At 44.5% G+C, this 21,597-nt stretch overlaps 1 protein-coding gene across 1 annotated transcript; it reads left to right on the top strand.

Moving 5' to 3' along the window:
* LOC102177273 (WD repeat-containing protein 87-like) lies at positions 762-18,795 on the top strand. Its single transcript, XM_018063166.1, has 9 exons — positions 762-869; positions 7,369-10,244; positions 11,710-11,983; positions 12,568-13,629; positions 14,212-14,985; positions 15,103-16,119; positions 16,300-16,696; positions 17,078-17,778; positions 18,019-18,795. The coding sequence occupies exons 1-9, from the start codon at positions 762-764 to the stop codon at positions 18,793-18,795; spliced, it is 7,986 nt and encodes a 2,661-aa protein (XP_017918655.1).

Here is a 21,597-nt window from a genome sequence, read left to right as displayed (position 1 = left end):
TGAAAGTGAAAAGTAAAATTGAAGTCGCTCAGTCGTGTCTGACCCTCAGCAACCCCATGGACTGCAGCCTTCTAGGCTCCTCCATCCATGGGATTTTCCAGGAAAGAGGACTGGAGTGGGGTGCCATTGCCTTCTCCAACCCCTGCCTAGGCAATCCCCCAAATTCTTAGCCCCAAGTAGTCACTCATTTGCTCTCTGTCCCTATAGGTTCAATGATTCCTTTCTAGAATTTCATATAATAGATGGAATCAAATAGTATATGTTCTATAACGTTTTGGGGATTCATCCATGTTGCAAGTATCAGTAGTTCACTCTGACCCCTATTTGTTTTGTTTTGTTTTGTTTTTGCTTCACTGGGTCTTCGCTGCTGCACTCAGGCTTTCACTAGTTGAAGCAAGCAGGGGCTATTCTTCCTTGCAGTGTGCGGGCCTTTAATTGCAGCAGCTTCTCATTGCGGAGCGTGGGCTCAATAGTTACAGCACCTGGGCTTTGTTGCTCCTTAGCCTGTGAAATCTTGGAGCACGGATGGAGCCGTGTCCCCTGCACTGGCAGGCAGATTCTTACCCACTGTACCACCAGGGAAGTCCTGGCCCCTATCTCTCTGAAATAAGAGCTTCTTCTGTTTCTAAAGGACTAATTTTGCTTCTGCCCTTCTCTAAGTTTCCCTGTTGCTCTTCTCTCTCTCAGTTTCCTTATTTTCCAGTCTCACATCAGACATTGTAATTCAGTCATTTTTGCTCCCACAGATTCTATAATCCAAGATGTCTTTTAAGTGCTGGGATATCACGAGAACGTCAACATCACCCAGACTTATTCCTGAGTGGAAGGACTTGAAACCCCTCTTAAAGGGCATCCTGAAGGATAAACAGGTGACGTATATGAGAGATACACGCATGGTGGGCTTCGACTAATTCTCTGTCCCTGCCAGGGCAGCCTGTGGCAGAAGCAACATGTGATCCTCTCACAGCCCTAAACAACTCCCAGTCTAGATTAATATGATAACGTTAGTTATAATTAGAACATGTGCTGCAAAAACTAAACGAAAACCAGAAAATGCCCTTAAGTGGATTAAACAAGCAGGAGGCATCTTTGTCTTACATGGTGTCAAAGAATCATGTTCCTTTTTACTCCCTTTTTTACCTGTTTAGTATTCAGCTTAGTATCATAAGGGTACAAGATAGTTGCCACACTTCCAGCTTTAAATTAAAAGTAGGTAAAAGAGAGAAGGTCAGAGAGCACAGGGTTGTGCCAGCCTTGGTACCATGGCACTACTCTGTTGTCACTGTTGTTCAGGTGCTCAGTCATGTCCAACTCTTTGTGGCCCCGTGGACTGTGTAGCACACCGGGCTTCCCTGTCCTTCACTATCTCCTGGGGTCTGCTCAAACTCACGTCCATTGAGTCAGTGATGCTATCTTACCATCTCATCCTCTGTCACCCACTTCTCCTTTTGCCTCAATCTTTCCCAGCATCAGGGTCTTTTCCAGTGAGTCAGCCCTTCACACCAGGTGGCCGAAGTGTTGGAGTGTCAGCGTCAGTACCGCTCTCCAGAATTTATGAGTCCATGATCACCTTAATCAAGTTCCAATTTTTATCGAGATGGAAGGAGGAAGAGCAAGGAGTGGGGATTGACACAGAGTAGGTAACAGTAGTGCCAGGTACAGACACACTGCTTGGGCTTAAGATATCCTTTTCTTTTAGAGTTCTTCTGTAGATGAGCATTGACAGTGCTGAATGAGTGAGTAAATTATTTGTACACGAAGTCTGGAAAGGAGGAGAGGAATGGTGATTAACTAAGGCATAAAGGGTGTGCTGCCGTCTATGGGGTCGCAGAGTCGGACATGACTGAAGCGACTTAGCAGCAGCAGCAGCAGCAAAGGGTGTGTAAATGAGGCTTCTGGTTCAATGAAGACAGAAGATCATGATCAGACACCATGATCCTCTCAACTCTGTGGCTGTCCCTGAATCATGCTTGAAGTTCTCCAGCTCTCTGTATTCTCTGAGAACATACAAAGATCTGACTGTGGGAATTTTAAGGAGGATAGAGATTCTGAGTTGTGGATAATGGCTTCAGCACCGTCTCAAAGCCTCTGTGGATGTAGGCAGCAGGCATGATGGGCATTTTGAGTAAAGAAGTATTAATACTTGGAGTATAAAATGAAGCAGGGCAAAGGCTAACAGAGCTCTCCCAAGAGAATGCACTGGTCATAGCAAACACCCTCTTCCAACAACACAAGAGTTGAATCTACCCATGGACTTCATCAGACGGCCATACCAAAATCAGATTGATTATATTCTTTGCAGCCGAAGATGGAGAAGCTGTATACAGTCAGCAAAAACAAGACTGGGAGCAGACTGTGGCTCAGAACATGAACTCCTCATTGCAAAATTCAGACTTAAATTGAAGAAAGTAGGGAAAACCATTTGATCATTCAGGTCATTTGAACATCCAGGTCATCATGACCTAAATCAAATCCCTTACGATTATACAGTGGAAGTGAGGAATAGATTTAAGGGATTAGATCTGATAGAGTGCCTGAAGAACTATGGACAGAGGTTCGTGACACTGTACCATCCCCAAGAAAAAGAAATGCAAAAAGGCAAAATGGTTGTCTGAGGAGGCCTTAAAAATAGCTGAGAAAAGAAGAGAAGCTAAAGGCAAAGAGAAAAGGAAAGATACCCATCTGAATGCAGAGTTCCAAAGAATAGCAAGGAGAGGTAAGCAAGACTTCCTCAGTGATCAGTGCAAAGAAATAGAGGAAAACAATAGAATGGGAAAGACTAGAGATTTCTTCAAGAAAATTAGAGATACCAAGGGAATATTTCATGCAAATTTGGGCACAATAAAGGACAGGAACAGTATGGACCTAACAGAAGCAGAAGATATTAAGAAGAGGTGGCAAGAATACACAGAAGAACTATACAAAAAAAAAAAAAAAAAGATCTTAATGACCCAGATAACCATGATGGTGTGATCACTCACCTAGAGCCAGACATCCTGGAATGTGAAGTCAAGAGGGCCTTAGGAACCATCATTATGAACAAAGCTAGTGGACATGATGGAATTCCGGCTGAGCTCTTTCAAATCCTAAAAGATGCTGCTGTTAAAGTGCTGCACTCAGTATGCCAGCAAATTTGGAAAACTCAGCAGTGGCCACAGGACTGGAAAAGGTCAGTTTTCATTCCAACCCCAAAGAAAGGCAATGCGAAAGAATGTTCAAACTACCGCACAATTGCACTCATTTCACACACTAGCAAAGTAATGCTCAAAATTCTCTAAGCCAGGCTTCAACAGTACATGAACTGAAAAATTCCAGATGTTCAAGCTGGATTTAGAAAAGGCAGAGGAACCAGAGATCAAATTGCCAACATCAGCTGGATTATAGAAAAAGCAAGAGAGTTCCAGAAAAATATCTATTTCTGCTTTATTGACTATGCTAAAGCCTTTGACTGTGTGGATCACAACAAACTGTGGGAAATTCTTCAAGAGATGGAATACTAGACCACTTTCCCTACCTCCTGAGAAATCTGTATGCAGTCAAGAAACAACAGTTAGAACTGGACATGGCATAACAGACTGGTTCTAAATTGGGAAAGGAGTACGTCAAGGCTGTATACTGTCACCCTGCTTATTTAACTTATATGCAGAGTACATCATGAGAAATGCTGGGTTGGATGAAGCACAAGCTGGAATCACGACTGCCAGGAGAAATATCAATAACCTCAGATATGCAGATTACACCACCCAGATTACACCACCCTTATGGCAGAAAGTGAAGAGGCACTAAAGAACGTCTTGAAGAAAGTGAAAGAGCAGAGTGAAAAAGCTGGCTTAAAACTCAACATTCAGAAAACTAAGATCCTGGCATCTGGTCCCATCACTTCATGGCAAATAGATGGGGAAACAGTGGAAACAGTGAGAGACTTTCTTTTCTTGGGCTCTAAAATCACTGCAGATGGTGAGTGCAATCATGAAATTAAAAGATGCTTGCTCCTTGAAAGAAAAGCTGTGACCAACCTAGACAGCATATTAAAAAGCAGAGACATTACTTTGCCAAGAAAAGTCCATCTAGTCAAAGCTATGGTTTTTCCAGTAGTCATGTATGGATGTAAGAATTGGACCATAAAGAAAGCTAAACAGTGAAGAACTGATGCTTTTGAACTGTGGTGTTGACAAAGACTCTTGAGAGTCCCTTGGACTGCAAGGAGATCCAACCAGTCAATCCTAAAGGAAATCAGTCCTGAATATTCATTGGAAGGACTGATGCTGAAGCTGAAACTCCAATACTTTGGCCACCTGATGTGAAGATCTAACTCACTAGAAAAGACCCTGATGCTGGGAAAGACAGAGAAGGCAATGGCACCCTACTCCAATATTCTTGCCTGGGAAATCCCATAGATGGAGGAGCCTGGTAGGCTACAGTCCATGGGGTCTCAAAGAGTCAGACACGACTGAGCAACTTCACTTTCACTTTTCACTTTCATGCACTGGAGAAGGAAATGGCAACCCACTCCAGTATTCTTGTCTGGAGAATCTCAGGGACAGGAGCCTGGTGGGCTGCCATCTATGGGGTCGCACAGAGTCAGACATGACTGATGTGACTTAGCAGCAGCAGCAGCTGGGAAAGATTGAAGGCAGGGGGAGAAGGGGACGACAGAGGATGAGATGGTTAGATCGCATCACCAACTCAATGGCCATGTGCTTGAGCAAGCTCCAGGAGTTGGTGATGGACAGGGAGGCCTGGCGTGCTGCAGTCCATGAGGTCGCAGAGTTGGACATGACTGAGTGGCTGAGCTGAACTGAACTGAACTTGAGTATTTCACTTGCCAGCCTAGGTGGTCATAGTCCACATTCTAATACAGAGAGACTTGGAGAGTTAAATTCATGGATGATTGTTCAAGAGGCAGGTATAGCATGAGTGTCTGCTAAGAGGGACTTCCAAAGTAAAGTTATTGAGCCTCAGCTTTGGTTAGTCAGAATGAGGAGTTCACATATGCTTGTTATAAGGATATCCTTATATAAATAAGGATATATATCCTAGGAAGATGCTATAGTCACTAGAAGGTAGTGTGTATTGTACTAGTAACATGTTGAAAAGAAACAAACTTCTCTTGAGAGATGCATGTGTGTGAAGTGTGTGTGCACATGTGCACACACACACACACTCCACTGGGTCAGAATTCAGAATATTGGAGCTGAAGCACAGCTAACTCTGTGTTGTCAACAACATGTTTTCCATGGATGCCCATGAGAATAGTGAAGGAGGTGCATGCCACAAGGGTCTAGTTGTCACACATGGTGGGCATTCCACGTGTGTGAAGCATGAGTTTCCCAGAGGCTACATATCATGTCTGTGATTGTGACAGGAGTGGTCCTTTGGGTGCAGGCGGGAACTTAAAAGTTTTGGTCCAACTGTGACAGGAAGAGATATTTACCAAGGTTGAGTTCCTTTATCATTCTCATATAGGATTGTATTTCTTTTGAAGATTTTGTTTTGTATAGTCAGTTGTTAGAAGGCTCAGTAGTAAAGAATCTGCCTGTCAATGCAGGAGACAAGGAAGACATGGGTTCGATCCCTGGGTTGGGAAGATCCCCTGGAGGAGGAAATGACACCCCACTTCAGTATTCTTGCCAGGAAAATCCCATGGACAGAGGAGCCGGGCAGGCTACAGTCCATGGGGTTGCAATGAGTAGGACACAACTGAGGAACTGAGCATACGTACATACAAACATATAGTCTTGTGTTAGTTGTTTGCTTAGCACCTGTTCCACTGGACTCTTATCTTTTAAGAGCTTAGCCCATAACTCTTTCTCTTAGCATCATAGCCCCAGTGTCTGTCACAAACATACCACCAGCCTTTCTCAAAGGTGGTACCTCCTCTGACCCATAGGACACAGACAATGATTTGAGGGGCTATTTTCTCAGTTCTCTTAAGGATGGTACATAACTAGTAGCATTTCTGATGCATAGGGAAGAATTAATACCTATTATATAGAATAGATATGTTGGGGTGTTGGGGCTTACCTTCTCTCACAGAACTTTGGTGAAGAAGGCTGGCAGATACTGTGATGAATTAGGATGCATTCTGAGGGTGAGGGAGGAGAGGATAGCTCCCCCAGTTGTGCTTTCTAGAAGTAGGGTGAATAAATGTTGGTTAGCGAAAGAACAGATTACCACTAATCCCTCAATATTCATTAAATGAATGAGTATGTGGGGATTCAAGCCTCTTAGCTCAGGTCACTCCTGTCTCTCAGGTTGGTGAAAAGACAGAGGGTGATGTGAATATGCTGAGTGACTGGACTGAGATTCTATGCCAAGAGTCTCACCATCCTGAGAGCAAACCTTTCATCTGCTTCTACTCCATTGATGACAACTATTTTGTTTCCTTAAACTGGGTGGAACTGTATTCAAAGCAAATGCAGGTAAAGTGACCTCATGCTTTTCCCTCTCATTTAAAAAAAAAATTGTATTTATTTATTTGGCTGCACTGGGTCTTTGTTGCTGGGCTCAGCCTCTCTCCAGTTGTGATGAATGGGGGCTACTCTCCAGTTGCAGTGAGTGGCTTTCTCACTGAAGTGGCTTCTTTTGTCATGGAGCATGCACTCTAGTGCACGCACGTTTCAGCAGTCACACTGCATAGGCCTACTAGTTGTGGCTTGTGGGCTCTATAGCACAGACTCAATATTTGTGGCACACAGGCTTAGCTGCCCCACGGCATGTGAATAGTCCCAGGCCATGGAATGAACCCATGTCCCCTACATTGGCAGGCAAATTCTTAATCTCTGGACCACCAGGGAAGGTCCCCTACCTCGTTCCTAATCCACTTTACATGCATCATACTTAAACTGCCCTCATCTCAGGATGCTGAGGGTGATTCTAAGCTAGCTCATTGTAATACCCATCTCCATATACCAATCTGACCTGGATGCAGTGATCCGTCTTCCTCTCTAGTCATCAGGTTGACAGAATTCACATTCTCCATAAAGTAGGCTAAAGGCCAAGGAAAGAGCCTTAAGAATAGCGCTTCTATCACACACCTGACTCCTAGCAACAGGAAACTCGCAGTCAAGCTATTCAGTCTTTTCTTAGACCCACAAGAGGGAAAAGGGATCTAAACATTCAACTTTTTTCTACCCCTCATTTAAAATTTTTATTTATTCAGCTGTGCCAGGTCTTAGCTGCAGCATGTAATCTTTGATCTTTGCTGGGGCATGTGGGATCTGGTTCCGTGACCAGGGATCAAATTCGGGCCCTCTGCATTGGGAGCACAAGCCTTAGCCACTGGCCCACCAGGGAGATCCATTTACCCTTCACATTGGGGAGTAGCCTTCCTCCATGGTGAGGCTTTTATCTCTCATCCTATTCTAGGCAGTACTATGGATACAGAAGAAAGCTGCAGAAATGGAAGGAGTGATAAAAAAGATAAAGTTCCATGTGATGGCTCAGGTTCCACCCATCCAAGCAATGGTCCACATAGCTCCCTATCACATGTTAATTGCTTACTGTGATGACATGTGCCTGCGGCTCTTTGGGGATCACCATCAAGGGTTCGTATCTCTGGGTATGGTCCCCTGTCGTTTCTCCATCAGCTGCCTCAGCTATGACTCAGAAACTGAGATGCTTCTCTCTGGTACCCTGGGGGCTGTGGTCACCTGGATTATCTTGCCAAATGGCAGGGGCCTGCAAATGGCCCAAACTGTGCCTGTGCCTGGTGGTGAGCTTGTTCAGGGCTTTTCCCTGAATGGCCCCCCGGGCTTCCTGGTGGCTCATTGTGAGAATAAGCTGAGAGTCTTCACCCACCAAGGTCAGGGCCAGCTGGAAGAGGTGAAGAAGTTCACTCCTATCAACAGTGGCTCCACCATCACCTGCTCCTTCACTTGTTTATCTCAGGGCTACTTCTATGTTGGAAACAAGGATGGAGAAATCCATGCTTGGGGTCTAGACAGAGGAAACTTCCTCCACAGCTTCCAGGCTCATTCCTCATCAGTGATATGTATCCAAAGCCGGTCAGAGACCTATACCTTACTAACAGCGGGTGGTGAAGGTGTAGTGAAGGAATGGAACCTTGCCTTTGGGAACTTGCTGCGGCAGCTGGACATTGACAAGAACATGCAGAGACTGCAGTTCATTGATAATAGCACCTTTTTCTGCCAGACTAACCACAATTTCTCATTGTATCACCTGCGCTACTTTTATAGCCTCTTCAATGTCTGTGGTTCTGCTCCCCAGGAGGTGCGGCGGGTCTGCTGTGGCCATAATTGGACTCGGATCCTATGTGCCACTAAGGACGGTCTGTTGCGCTTCTTGTCTCCAGTAACGGGAGATCTCCTGGTTATCACCTGGCCTCTACTTATCATGGATAAGGCTGTGGCTTGGGCCTATGACTCACACAGAGAGGAGCTCTTTGTGGCAACAGATGGTTCAGAGGTGCTGGTGTTTGACGCAACACGCTCTCCTTGCACAGCCAAGTATCTTATGTGTCCTTCAGTAAACCCTGCGGATAGAGTCAGATGCCTGGCCTATGGGCACTACCATTTGGGTAAGGGCCTTGTAGGACTGATGTTCAGTGGGCATGACAGCGGCACTGTGAGAATCCTCTCCCACTACAGTTGTGCCCGAGTAGCAAAGATTCTTCACTCTGGGGCAGTCCTGGCATTGTCTACCCTGGAGGGTCCCCAGGAGTACTCCTTGGTCTGTTCCTATGGCATGGATAATATTGTATACCTCACAGAAGCTGTGCTGCAGGGGAACAGGGTAGTCCTGCAGCCTGTCAGCAAAATTATCTGTGTTTGGCCCCTAAAACACGTGATACTCTTGCCAGGTTCTGTGGGTGCCATCACTGAGAACCACCACTGGCATCTCTGGAGTTATCAGGACTTCCTGACATCTCCAGGGTCAAAGCAGAGATCCGACTTTACAGAGACAGAATGCCTGCACCGGTGTGCCATCACTTCATTTGATGTCTGCCTTTCCCTGAAACTTTTTGTCACGGGGGACACTGGCGGCTTAGTCCGGATCTGGGACTTCCATGGGAAACTCATAACTGAGTTGGACTCTGCGTTACATTTTGGCCCACTCTGCTTTGCCAATGACCGGGGTGACCTGCTTTTGACTTTCAACCAGAGTCTTTACCTGGTATCCTGCTTAAAACTGCTCCCTCCAGCCCAGCTGATTCACCTTACTCTCCTGAACAATGCAGATGACATACAAGAAGCCCCTAAACCCTTCCTGCCTAGCTTCTTCTTTTCATTCGAAAAAGTATTTGTACCCAAATTTGTCTACTTTGGTCAAGGGTTGCAGGAGTTACGGGGGCTAGAGGCCCTTGTTAACAAGCGGATGATTGCCTTTGACCATACTGTGCCCCATGTTGTGGAGGAAGAGAGGCCTAAGTCCTCTGTGATGCAGGAGGGACCCACATTGCATTTTTTGGAAGATAAGTATATTGATTTTCCTATTCTTACTCCCAAGCGTGATCGTCCCCCATTCGTGGTTCCTCCTCAGTTGCGACTGGCTGGCTGGGATGGGTTGAAACCTTACCAGATATTACGGTGTTTCTTTGGTCAAGGGCGGCCTTGGCCCTTTCCTCCAGATGGCTACATCCCCAACTCAGTGATCCGTGCCCGTCTTTGGCCTGAAGGTACCCCCATCTTCTTGCACTGTGATCTCCACTCATCCTACCAAGATAAGGACTGGGACATGACTGGACTGAGCAGAAGTCAGGCACTGTCACCTGTGACCTCAAGAAAACAGAAAATCTCAAAGAGGAAACCAGACCGAAAACCCACGCTGGGAAAACAAACTTTCTTTGATATTCTTGTAAACTTGGCCAGTCAAAATTGGATGGGAAGAAAACTGGATGAAGGACTTATCAATACTATAATTGAGACCATCCTCAACCTCACAGTTTACTGTTCTATAGAGCAATACAAGACGTATATCAGTATCCTGGCACAGATTTTTGCCTCCCATCAAGTATCTCCAAGGTGGCATTCTGAAACTGCTTGTCGCCTCATGGAAGACACAACTCATTCCAATCCAGAGGTCCGGGAGACAGCCTGGGAGGGACTGGAGAAGCTAGGCTTCATGAGCCGTCTCTTTGCGATTCCCCTGGCTGTGGGATTGATGGACAGTGATAAAAATGTGCGGGCTAAGGCCTTATACCTTATGGTAAGAGTCACAGGCATCCAAACTAAGAGCATGCTGATAGCTCTACTGAAGAGACGAGACACTCTCCAGGAAATGCAGTAAGTCAGTAACCTTATCCCCTTCTGTTCCTTCTGGCTCCTAACCTTCAAAATCTGACGCTTCTTTTCCTTTTCCCACAACTTTTTCTGTTCTTTTCCTCTGCCTGTGTTCTTTGTTTCTCTTTGCTTTCCCCCCACACACTGTCTATCCCTTACTGACTTAAAAAAAAAAAAAAAAGCACAACATGAGAGTCAGGAGTTAAGTTTTATTTGGGCAAAATGAGGATCATAGCTCAGGCTATGACCGCATTTCAGATATTTCTGAGAAAATGCTCCAAAGAGATGGGGGGGGGGCGGTGTGCAGGGGGAGGTCAATATATATGTGATTTTGGTGAAGGGGGAGTTCATACAATCAAGTGCCTATTTTTGCAGAAGGTTTCTGCTAGTCACAAGGAGCAAATGTCACCATGAAGGAATCTGGTGCTTTTCTAGATATGAGGAGATGCAAGAATTGGGCTCATACATTAAAAAGAATGAAATAATGCCATCTGTAGCAACATTGATGGACCTAGCGAGTGTCATACTGAATGAAGTAAATCAGACAGAGAAGGAGAAATATCATATGACATCCCTTATATGTGGAATCTAAAAAGAAATGATACAAATGATCTTACAAAACAGAAAGAGACTCACAGACTTAGAAAATGAACTTACAGTTGCCAGGTGGAAAAGATAGTTAGGGAGTTTGGGATGGTCATGTACACACTGCTGTATTTAAAATGGATAACTAACGAGGACTTATTGTATAGCACATGGAACTCTGCTCAATGTTATGTGGCAGTCTGAATGGTAGGGGGTTTGGGGAAGAATGGATACAAGTATATGTATGACTGAGTCCCTTTGCTGTTCACCTGAAACTATCACAACATTGTTAATTGGCTATATCCCAATAAAAAATTAAAAGTTCAAAAAAAAAAAAAAAGGAATTGGGCACATAAAATCAGTTCCTGAAAATATCTAACCATCTAAAGATCTATTCTGCCAGTTTTTCCAGAGCAGACTGCCTTATTCCTGATCTCCACCTCCTGAACACAGTTCAGGGTGTGTTGATGGTCAACAACCACATTTGCACATGACTTAATCCTTGTAGAGGCAGATGGCAAATGTCCTTGGCAAGTGGCAATTTGTAGCTGAAACCCTCTTTTTCTGTCCATTGAGTAGCCTGCTCTTCCATCATTTCCTCATTTCCTTAAGATTCTTCGAGACTCAAGTCCCCAAATCACCCAACTAAAGAAGCATCTTGGGTCACTCTGACTACTCTATTCCTTGCTGTTGTAGATTTTTACCTCTTTATCCATCTTTTACCTTGAACTACTCTGTCCTAGATGGTTACTTTAGCCCTGCCTCTTCCACTATCCTTAAGCCACTACCTCCTTTTCCTCTTCTTCCTTCTTCTCCTCCTCTTCCTCTAATTTGGTTTTATTGATGGCTCGGTATAATCCTTGTTTTACCTTGACTTTTGTAGGGAAGACTTTATTGGAGAAATCTCTCTGGACCAGCTGCTGGGAATTCAACCTAGTGGTATCCAGTACCTGCTTACTCAGGTGGAACAGCGGTTAAATGAGAACCTGACCTTGTCACACAGAGAGGAGAAACCTCCTTTGCTTTTAGTTATATCAAGGGATCGTGAACTTGATGAACAAACACTCAAAATTTGGTCAGAACCTGCAAAGATCGCCAAACCAGATCAAAGAATGACACGTGTTACAGCAAAGAGCAAAAATCTCAGTATGTATGGGGTAACATATTGGGTATATTTGGGGCCCACTTTAGGGCACCAAAAGGCAGGGTCAATAAGCCCAAGTTATATAAAAAGATACCAGTGGTGACAGACTTAAGTAAGGACTCTTTCACAGAAAGTAACCTTTCTGGGAAAGATCTACCCCATAACAAATTTGTTTTTATTGTTTAGTCACTAAGTTGTGTGTGACTCTTTTGCGACCCCATGGACTATAGCCTGCCAAGGTCTTCTGTCCATGGGATTTCCCAGGCAAGAATACTGGAGTGGGTTGCCATTTCCTTCTCCAGGAGATCTTCCCACAACAAATATCAAGGTCTCATTTCTTTGTGCTGTGCTGTCCTAACTCACTTCAGTCCTGTCCAACTCTTTGGGACACTATGGACTGTAGCTTGCCAGGCTCCTCTGTCCATGGGATTTCCCAAGCAAGAATACTGGAGTGAGCTGCCATTTCCTTCTTCGGGGGGTCTTCCCACAACAAATACCAAGTCTTATTTCTTTAGGGATATGGAAATTGGGATAAAAGAGCAGGCACTTCTGGGCCATAAAGCTTTTGTCATCTGTACTTTTTGTTACCTTTTACAGCAGTTCATTGAACTAGGTGTGTCAGAGGATCTCACTCAGGACCTCTGTGTTTTTCTCAATTACTTTTCTCCCAATATCTCTGCAGTTAAAAAGGACATGAAAATTTCCAGGAAGCAGGGAGAGACAGAATTGAGCCCTGTGTTGGTGACTTTAGAGCATGAAGGTGAACAGAGAGAAGCCAAGGAATCAGATCAAATTGACATTCAGGATGTTGCCTCAGAGCCAGAGCTGTCGCTAAGTACTCTCAGCCCAGTCACATCCAAAGAGGATGCTGAATCAAAGGAGGTTGTGTTGGAGGCCAAAAAAGTCACAGAACTCACAAAAGCCTTGGAGATCAAAAAAGCAGTGAAGGCCAGAGAGGCAGTGGAGGCCATGGGAGTTATGAAGGCTATAGATCAACAGGACATGAGAGATTATGGAAAAGTGATCCCTGAGGCACAGAGACAAGAACACCTGAAAAAGCTCTGGGAAAGAGCAATGAAAAAAACCCATCACAAAGTAAGTGTGAAGTTGAAAGAGAAGAGAAAATTGAAGGAAATTCCAGAAACAACTGCAAAAGAGCCCAAGAAAGAAGTTATACAGGTTGCTGAGCAAGAAGAAGATGCAACAAAGGTATTTAGAAAGGATGGTCGTGGTTTGTCTGGGATCCCTGGCCGCACGACCAAATCAGAAACCAGATCTTGGCGGGATGACATTTGCAATCTTGTGACCTCAAGGATAGCAAGTTCCAATCCAGGAATGTTAAGGGATCTGAGTCAAGAGTTGGTGAACTGGGCTCAGGCAATCCTTGCTCCCCAAGAGCCCAGCTGGGATCTCTTCCAGGAGATTTGTCCTCTTTTAAAGGACTTATCAGAACTGGATGACATGGAGATGGAAGAAACACCTGTTGTAACAGAAGTGGTTACAGAGGTTGTCAAGGAAGAAGAGACAGTAGGACTCGGAGAACAAGAACAAAGAGCTAAAAAAATGTTAAAGAAAGGCAAGGTGTCTTCTAAAGTCAAGAAAAAGAAAGTTGCTTACTTAGATGATCACCAAGTATCAGACAAAATGAGATTCCAAAAAGTAAAGATACTAGCTATGCAAAAAGGGAAAATAATTGGGGAAGCAAGAAAACTGAGTAAGCAGGATTTGAAATTAATGCAGAGAAAAGAGAAACTGACCAAGGACAAGAAATCGATCCTTCAAAAAGAAAAAAGAGCTGAGGAGGAAGAAATATCACCCATCTCACAAAAGAAGTTAACCAAGGCAGAGCAGAAGTTAGTCCAAGGAGAAAAGAAGGGAACTGGGAAAGAAGAGGAACTACTAGGAAAAGGAAAGAGGGTGAACTGGGAGAGGGGAAAGGTCACCCGGGGACAAAGGACATGGTACTTGGAGAAGGTTACGCTGGACCACAAAGAAGGTAGGCAGGCCCAGGAAGAAGGGTTGCCTGCCTGGGAGGAGAGGAAGTTGCTCCATGAAGAGGAGGAGCTGATGGAGGAAGAGGAGGAGCTGATGGAGGAAGAGGAGGAGCTGATGGAGGAAGAGGAGGAGCTGATGGAGGAAGAGGAGCTGATGGAGGAAGAGGAGCTGATGGAGGAAGAGGAGCTGATGGAGGAAGAGGAGCTGATGGAGGAAGAGGAGGAGCTGATGGAGGAAGAGGAGGAGCTGAATGAGGAAGAGGAGGAGTTGAGTGAGGAAGATGAAGAGCTGAGAAAGGAATTGGAGGTGCTGGGTGAGGAACTGGAGAAGCTAATTGAGGCACTGGGGGACCTCAATGAGGAACTAGAGGAGCTGGGTGAGGAAGAGGAGGCGCTGACCCAGAAGGAGGAAATAATCCAGAACCTAGAGAAACAAATTGAAAAAATGATGAAAAGCTATCGCAAAATAAAGAAACATGATGAGGAAGAGGCATGGGAAAGGGAAAAATTGGCCCAGGAAGAGGAACATTTGTCTAAAGAAGAGGAAAGACTGTCTGGGAAAGAGGGAAAATGGACATTAAAAAGACACAGCTTGGTAAAGCAAGAGATGAAATTGATCCGAGAAAAGAAGAAATCATTCATGATAGAGAAGAAAGAGGCCCGTAAAAAGAAACAAATCCAAGAAAAGGAAAAGCAAGTTGAGAAACCGGAGAAAGTAGACCAGGAGAGGCAGGCTAAGGAAAAGGAGGAAGATGCCAAGGACAAGCAATTAGCCAGGAAAAGACAGAAACTAAGCCAAAAAGAGGAGGAAATGTTTGGAGAAAAGGAAAAACTGTCACAACAAGAAGTTAAACAGATCCAGAAAAAGGCAAGCAAAGCTTGGGAAAAGGAGGGAGGGACCCAGAAAGTGGAGGAAATAACTAAGAAAAAGAGACAACAGATCTCAGGGAAAAACGTGGATCTAGGAGAGAAGAGAGAGGCTAGGGAAATGGAGAAACTGTCACTGAAAGAAGAGAAACAGGCCCAGGAAGGAAAGAGACAGGATCAGAAAAAGGAAAAATTGACTCCCAAAGTAGAGGAAGCAGCTGAGGAAAAAACCCAACTAGTCAGAGAAAAAATGAAACTGGTCTCAAAAGAGAAAAGTAGAGAGAAAATTGAGAAAGTGTCCCCCAAAGAAGAGAAATGGGTCATGGAAAAAGAGGATAAAATCAGCAAGGAAAAAAAACAATGGGCCCACAAAAGAAAACTAGCCCTACCAGAGGAGAAACAGGCCCAGAAAGAGAGAATATGGGGTCAGAAAGAGAGTGAGCGAAGAAAACAATGGGCCTGGAGAAAAGAGAAATTGTCCGGAGAAGAGAAGAAACAAGCCGGTGAAATGGACAAAAAGTCCCAGCAAAGACAGGCAAGGGCTTTAGAGAAAAGACTGACTCAGGAAGACAGTATTATGGGCAAGGAAGAGAGGCATATTGCCAAGAAAGAAAGGGCAACAGCCAGGGAAGGAATTGGTGTAACTAAGAGAAAGGAAAAAGCAACTCAAGAAGAGAAAGAAACTATTGAAGAAGAGGGGAAACTGGCCTATGACGTTAGGGCCAAGGAGATGGGTGTTGCTAAGGAAGAAAAGAAAAGAATCCAAGAGGAGAGCATACAGGGAATGAGGAAACTGGATATGGGGGTGGGGATTAGTTCTGAAGGAAGAGAGACTAGTTCCAGAGAAAAAGATATAAGGAAGAAAGAGAGTCACCTGATGCGGATCCTGGCTAAAATAATTAGAGAAATGAATAAAGTGCCATTGAAAGAAACCTCAGGAATACCTGAGGAAGATCAATTGTTTTCTATGGGAATGAGTGAAACTGATGGCCAGAGGTGGGAATTTTCTAAAGAACCAGAGGAAATAACCAGAGAAGAGAAGCAGCTGGTTCAGAAAGAGAGAAAACTAGAAGACGACAGACTAGCTACTGAAGAGAGAATACTGACTGATGAAGAGGGCTTGGAGGAAGACCAAAGGTTATTAGAGAAGGTCCAGGAAAATATACTATTAGATAAAACCCAGGTAGACAGTATGTTGAAGGAGGCTCAGCAGCAAAATCTGTTAGGAGAAAAGCAGCTGAAGAAGCTTCTAAAGATAATCAAGGAGAAGAAACCAGAAAAGACCCAGGTAAAGTGGTTATTAGAGAATATCAGAGACATACTATTCGAAGGCTTATCAGAGAATTTGATAGAGAAGGAAGTGGGAGCTCCAACTAAGAAGAGGATAGATGAGGAGAGGCTCATTGAAGGAGAGGAGGAGGAGGAGGAGATTCTGCCCAAGAAAGAGAAAGGGAAATACCTGATGAAGAAGAAGGAAAAGAAAGTAAGCCTGAGTGAAGAGGAATTGGAAGAGAGCTTGGCTGGGAAGCATAAGAAAAAGGGTTCAACCCAAATAAGGAAAAAGGAAAAGAAACTGACTCAGGAGAAAGAGAAGCTGCATAAGAAGGTAAAAGAGGGCCCACATGAGGAAGAGATGGAGCTCTTCAGCAAGGAGGAAGGTGGGGACCCACACATGGAGGAGGAGGAGGAGGAGGACCTCAGTGAGGAGGAGAAGAGCCAAAGTGAGGAGGAGAGTCTGAGTGAAGAGGAAGAGGGCCTGAGTGAGGAGGAGAGTCTGAGTGAAGAGGAAGAGGAGGGCCTGAGTGAAGAAGAGGAGGGCCTGAGTGAGGAGGAGAAGAGTCTGAGTGAGAAAGAGAAGGCTCTGCGTGAGAAGAGTCATCTGAGTGAGAAAGAGGAGAAAGAAGAAAAAATGGAGAAGACAGAGAAAAAAGAGGAGGAAAAGAAGGCAAGACAGAAGGATGAGGAGAGTATGAGTAAAGAGAAGGAACAGCCAAGAAGACTTACAGAGGCAATGCTCCCAGTAAAGCAGAGAGTATGGAAAACAGAGCTCCCAAAGGAAGGAGTGAACTTATCGAAGCCAGCGACAGTAAGTGAGGTTCTTGCTGAGAAAAGGGAAGACACAGCTAAAGAAGAAATGGCTCCTAAAAGAGACAGATTGCTTTATGGACAGGTAAGTCCCACAGTTAGGGATAAGACTATGTGGCCAACAATTATGAAGAGCCCCCTCGAAACACCATTTCCTGTAGCCCTGGGAAAAGAAAAGGGAATGGTCCTGAAAGTGTTAGGGCATCATTTCGATTTGGAAGGACAGGAAAGTCAACTTCTTAAAGCATACCCCGTGACAACATCATGGGGAAGACAAGAGGATGTGCTCTTGGAGAAAGGCAGGGGCATGTTTTTACAAGTCATGGGAATGGAGACACAGACCCCAAAAGGCCTCCACAAGCCAAAGTCTCACTTACTTGAAATTATCAGAGAATCACAGAAACCTAAACTCAGGCCCAAAGATGACACCTGGAAGTGGTTCTTAAAGTCTCAGGATTCTCAAAAGGGCAAGACTGAGGGCCAGGCCCCTGCCCCTGCCCCAACCACAGCCCTGAACCCATCCCTTACCTCTATGCCAGCTAAAAGGCTTGATTCCCCAGATGAGGACTGGATTAGTAATGTCTTAGTAAGACTGAAAGCAGGAGAACAACTTTCAAGGGACAGTTTCCATAGACTGAGCCAACTCCTCAAGCACCTCACTTCAAAGGGATATTTGAAACAAACACATCTGTACAGTCTTAAAGCTGTGGCTAAACGCCTCCAGCAGAACCTACAGGGAGGTCACAGAGATATATCACAATGCTATAAAGATGCTTTGAGCCCAGTATACATAAAAGCGATCCCTCCAATCAGAAGGAAAGAAATGGAGAGTTGGGGAGAGCCATTCCCTATCCATGAGCCAGTGTTACTGTCAGCTACTAAGAGGACTCAGACCACACAGGATCTCAGCTGGCATCCCTTAGCTGAGTCTTATAGGAAGGGGCAGGAACAGCAGTTATCCACTGCTGTCAAGAAGGTAAAGCACCTTTATCAAACCAGAAAGGATGTTCCTACAGCCTTCTATCCCTCTATGGATAAAGAGTCCTTGGACATCCGAGCCTTGGGGAGAAGAAGTGAGCTCCCCACATTTCACAAAGCAAAGTCCCGGCCCACCCCTACATCAGCGTTACCATCAATGACCTACAGGCTTCAAGATCCAAAGGCTCTAACTTGGCTTCTTTTAGGAGAGCCTTACAGGAGTGCACGGGCACAGCAGTTATCCCATGTTCTCCAAGAGATGGGAATGCAACACTTTCATCCTGCCACAAGAGATATTTTCACAGGTGCCCATGCTTCTGTGGGAAAACAAACTCTGGCACTGATGTTTCAGAACGATCTCAGGGCTCTGAAGGGTGAAGGTAGGGCCCTCAAGCTGCCCCAGCTGGAAAAGAAGGCACAGCCTGTCTCTAAAGACAAGGAAGAGCTCCCCCAATGGCAGACATTTGTGGCCTTGTACCATGTTCTGCGGATGTTGCAGAAGCGATATGCGAGAGACAGTGCTGCGTGGATGGAACAGTTTAAACGTCTCATGGACTTGTACCAGCTCAAGTCCCCCCGAATCCAGAGGCTGCTACTGGAGTTGCTGTGGGGAAAGAGACTCCAACCACAACAGATCATCTACGAAGACACTGCAAGGATCAAGGAGTTGGTGCCTGGTGAACGGTTACTCTCTGACCTGTTGTGTGGTAGTTCTCGTACCCCTGCAGGTCCCCTTGAGTTCCAGAATGTTGTACCCTTGCCTGGGCAGAACAGAGTGCATACTGTTCAACCAATGGGCATTGCCCAGTATGGATTCTTAGAACTTGCCTGGAAAAGGCTACCAAGGGTCAATCCTTACCGTAGGGAGAGGCTGCCCAACATCCCTACCCCTACTCTCTGATTTGGTTGACTATTAAGATTCTGGGGTCTTACTGGAAAATAAGACCCAGCCACAAGTTTTAAGCCTCCTTACCTGGTACCCACTTTAAGGTGAGGATAGACATGGACTCCTTTTCATTCAGCTCCAGAAACCTATTAATACATACTAAATAAAATGACATTTCTCATTTGTAACAAATTTGTTATTCAGTCGCTAAGTTGTGTCCAACTCTTTGAGACCCCATGGACTGCAGCACTCCAGGTGTCCTTGTCCATCACTATCTCCTGGAGTTTGCTTAAACTCATGTCCATTGGGTCAGTGATGCTATCTACCCATCTCATCCTCTGCTGCCTTCTCCTTCTCTTGCCTTCGATCTTTCCCAGCATCAGTGTCTTTTCCAATGAGTTGTCTCTTTGCATCAGCTGGCCAAAGGATTGGAGCTTCATCTTCAGCATCAGACCTTCCAATAAATATTCAAGGTTCATTTCTTTAGGATTGACTAGTTTATTCTCCTTGCAGTCCAAGGGACTCTCAAGAGTCTTCTCCAGTACTACAATTTGAAAGCATCAGTTCTTCAGCACTCAGCCTTCTTTATGGTCCAACTCTCATATCCATTCATGACCACTGGAAAAACCATAGCTTTGACCATATGGAACTTTGTCAGCAAAGTTATGTCTTTGCTTTTTAATATGGTGTCTAGGTTTGTCATAGCTTTCTTTCCAAGGAGCATCTTTTAATTTCATGGCTGCAGTCACTGTCCACAATGATTTTGAAACCCAAGAAAATAAAATCTAACAAATACTTTGGCTTATTTCTGTTCCTCCCCATGCTTAGAATCCCCTAAAAAGTAGACAGAAAAAAAAAAAAACAAAAACAAAAAACCTTTGTCCTAAGAGAAGTAAAAGGCAAAGGAGAAAAGGATAGATACATCCATTTGATTGCAGAGTTCCAAAGAATAGCAAGGAGAGATAAGAAAGCCTTGCAGTGATCAATGGAAAGAAATACAGGAAAACAACTGAATGGGAAAGATTAGAGATCTCGTCAAGAAAATTAGAGATACCAAGGGAACTTTTCATGTAAAGATGGGCACAATAAAGGACAGAAATGGTATGGACCTAACAGAAGCAGGAGATATTAAGAAGAGGTAACAAGAATACACAGAAGATCTGTACAAAAAAGATCTCACAACCCAGATAATCACGATGGTGTGATCACTCACCTACAGCCAGACACCCTGGAATGTGAAGTCAAGAGGGCCTTAGGAACCATCATTATGAACAAAGCTAGTGGAAGTGATGGAATTCCAGATGAGCTATTTCAAATCCTAAATGATAATGCTGTTAAAGTGCTGCACTCAATATGCCTGCAAATTTGGAAAAGTTAGCAGTGGCCACAGGACTGGAAAAGGTCAGTTTTCATTCCAACCCCAAAGAAAGGCAATGCCAAAGAATGCTCAAACTACCGCACAATTGTACTCCTCTCACATGCTAGCAAAGTAATGCTTCAAATTCTTCAAGCCAGGCTTCAACAGTATGTGAACCATGAACTTCCAGATGTTCAAGCTGGATTTAGAAAAGACAGAAGAACCAGAGATCAAATTGCCAACATCTGCTGGATCATCAAAAAAGCAAGAGAGTTCCAGAAAAAATCTACTTCTGCTTTATTGACTATGCCAAAGCCTTTGACTGTGTGGATCACAACAAACTGTGGGAAACTCTTCAAGAGATGGGAATACCAGACCACCTTACCTGCCTCCCAAGAAATCTGTATACAGGTAAAGAAACAACAGTTAGAACTGGACATGGAACAACAGACTGGTTCTAAATCAGAAAAGGAGTATGTCAAGGCTGTATATTGTCACCCTGCTTATTTAACTTATATGCAGAGTACATCATGAGAAATGCTGAGCTGGATGAAGCACAAGCTGGAATCAAGACTGCTTGATTTTCTTTTCTTGGGCTCCAAAACCACCACAGATGGTGGGCGCAATCATGAAATTAAAAGATGCTTGCTCCTTGAAAGAAAGACTATGACCAACCTAGACAGCATATGAAAAAGCAGAGACATTACTTTGTCAAGAAAGGTCCGTCTAGTCAAAGCTATGGTTTTTCCAGTAGTCATGTATAGATGTGAGAGGTGGACTATAAAGAAAGCTGAGAGCCAAAGAATTGATGTTTTTGGACTGTGGTGTTGGACAAGACTCTTGAGAGTCCCTTGGACTGCGAGGAGATCCATCCAGTCCATCCTAAAGGAATATTTATTGGAAGGACTGACGCTGACACTGGAACCCCAAACTTTGGCCACCTGATGTGAAGAACTAACTAATTGGAAAAGACCCTGAAGCTGGGAAAGATTGAAGATAGGAGGAGAAGGGGATGACAGAGGATGAGATGGTTGGATGGCATCACTGACTCAATAGAGATGAGTTTGAGTAAACTCCAGGAGTTGGTGATGGACAGGGAGGGCTGGTGTGTTGCAGTCCATGAGGTCACAAAGAGTTGGACACAACTGAGCAACTGAACTGAAGAGGGACCAGTTTTCCATTCAGTGGGATACATCCCTTGGAGGGCAGGGGCCAGTGTTTGATCACTTTTTGACAGGAAAGCCTGTCCTTCACTCAAATTCTTTGGTTGTAATTTCCTTTCCTTAAGAGATCTTGGAGGGAGTGTTTGGTACAGGTGGACTTTTATTTAGTGTTAATATGAGAGGAAGGAAAGAAGACCCACAGTTTTGTCCCTTTATAAATGTTGTTTTTAAAAGATTTATGGATGTTCTGGGTCTTCATTGCTGCACGTGGGTTTTCGCAAGTTGCAGCGAGTGGGG

This window comes from Capra hircus, chromosome 18 (assembly GCF_001704415.2).
Source record: "Capra hircus breed San Clemente chromosome 18, ASM170441v1, whole genome shotgun sequence".
NCBI lineage: Eukaryota > Metazoa > Chordata > Mammalia > Artiodactyla > Bovidae > Capra > Capra hircus.
The sequence above is the reverse complement of the archived record's forward strand: the minus strand, read 5'-3'. Positions and strand labels throughout refer to the sequence as shown.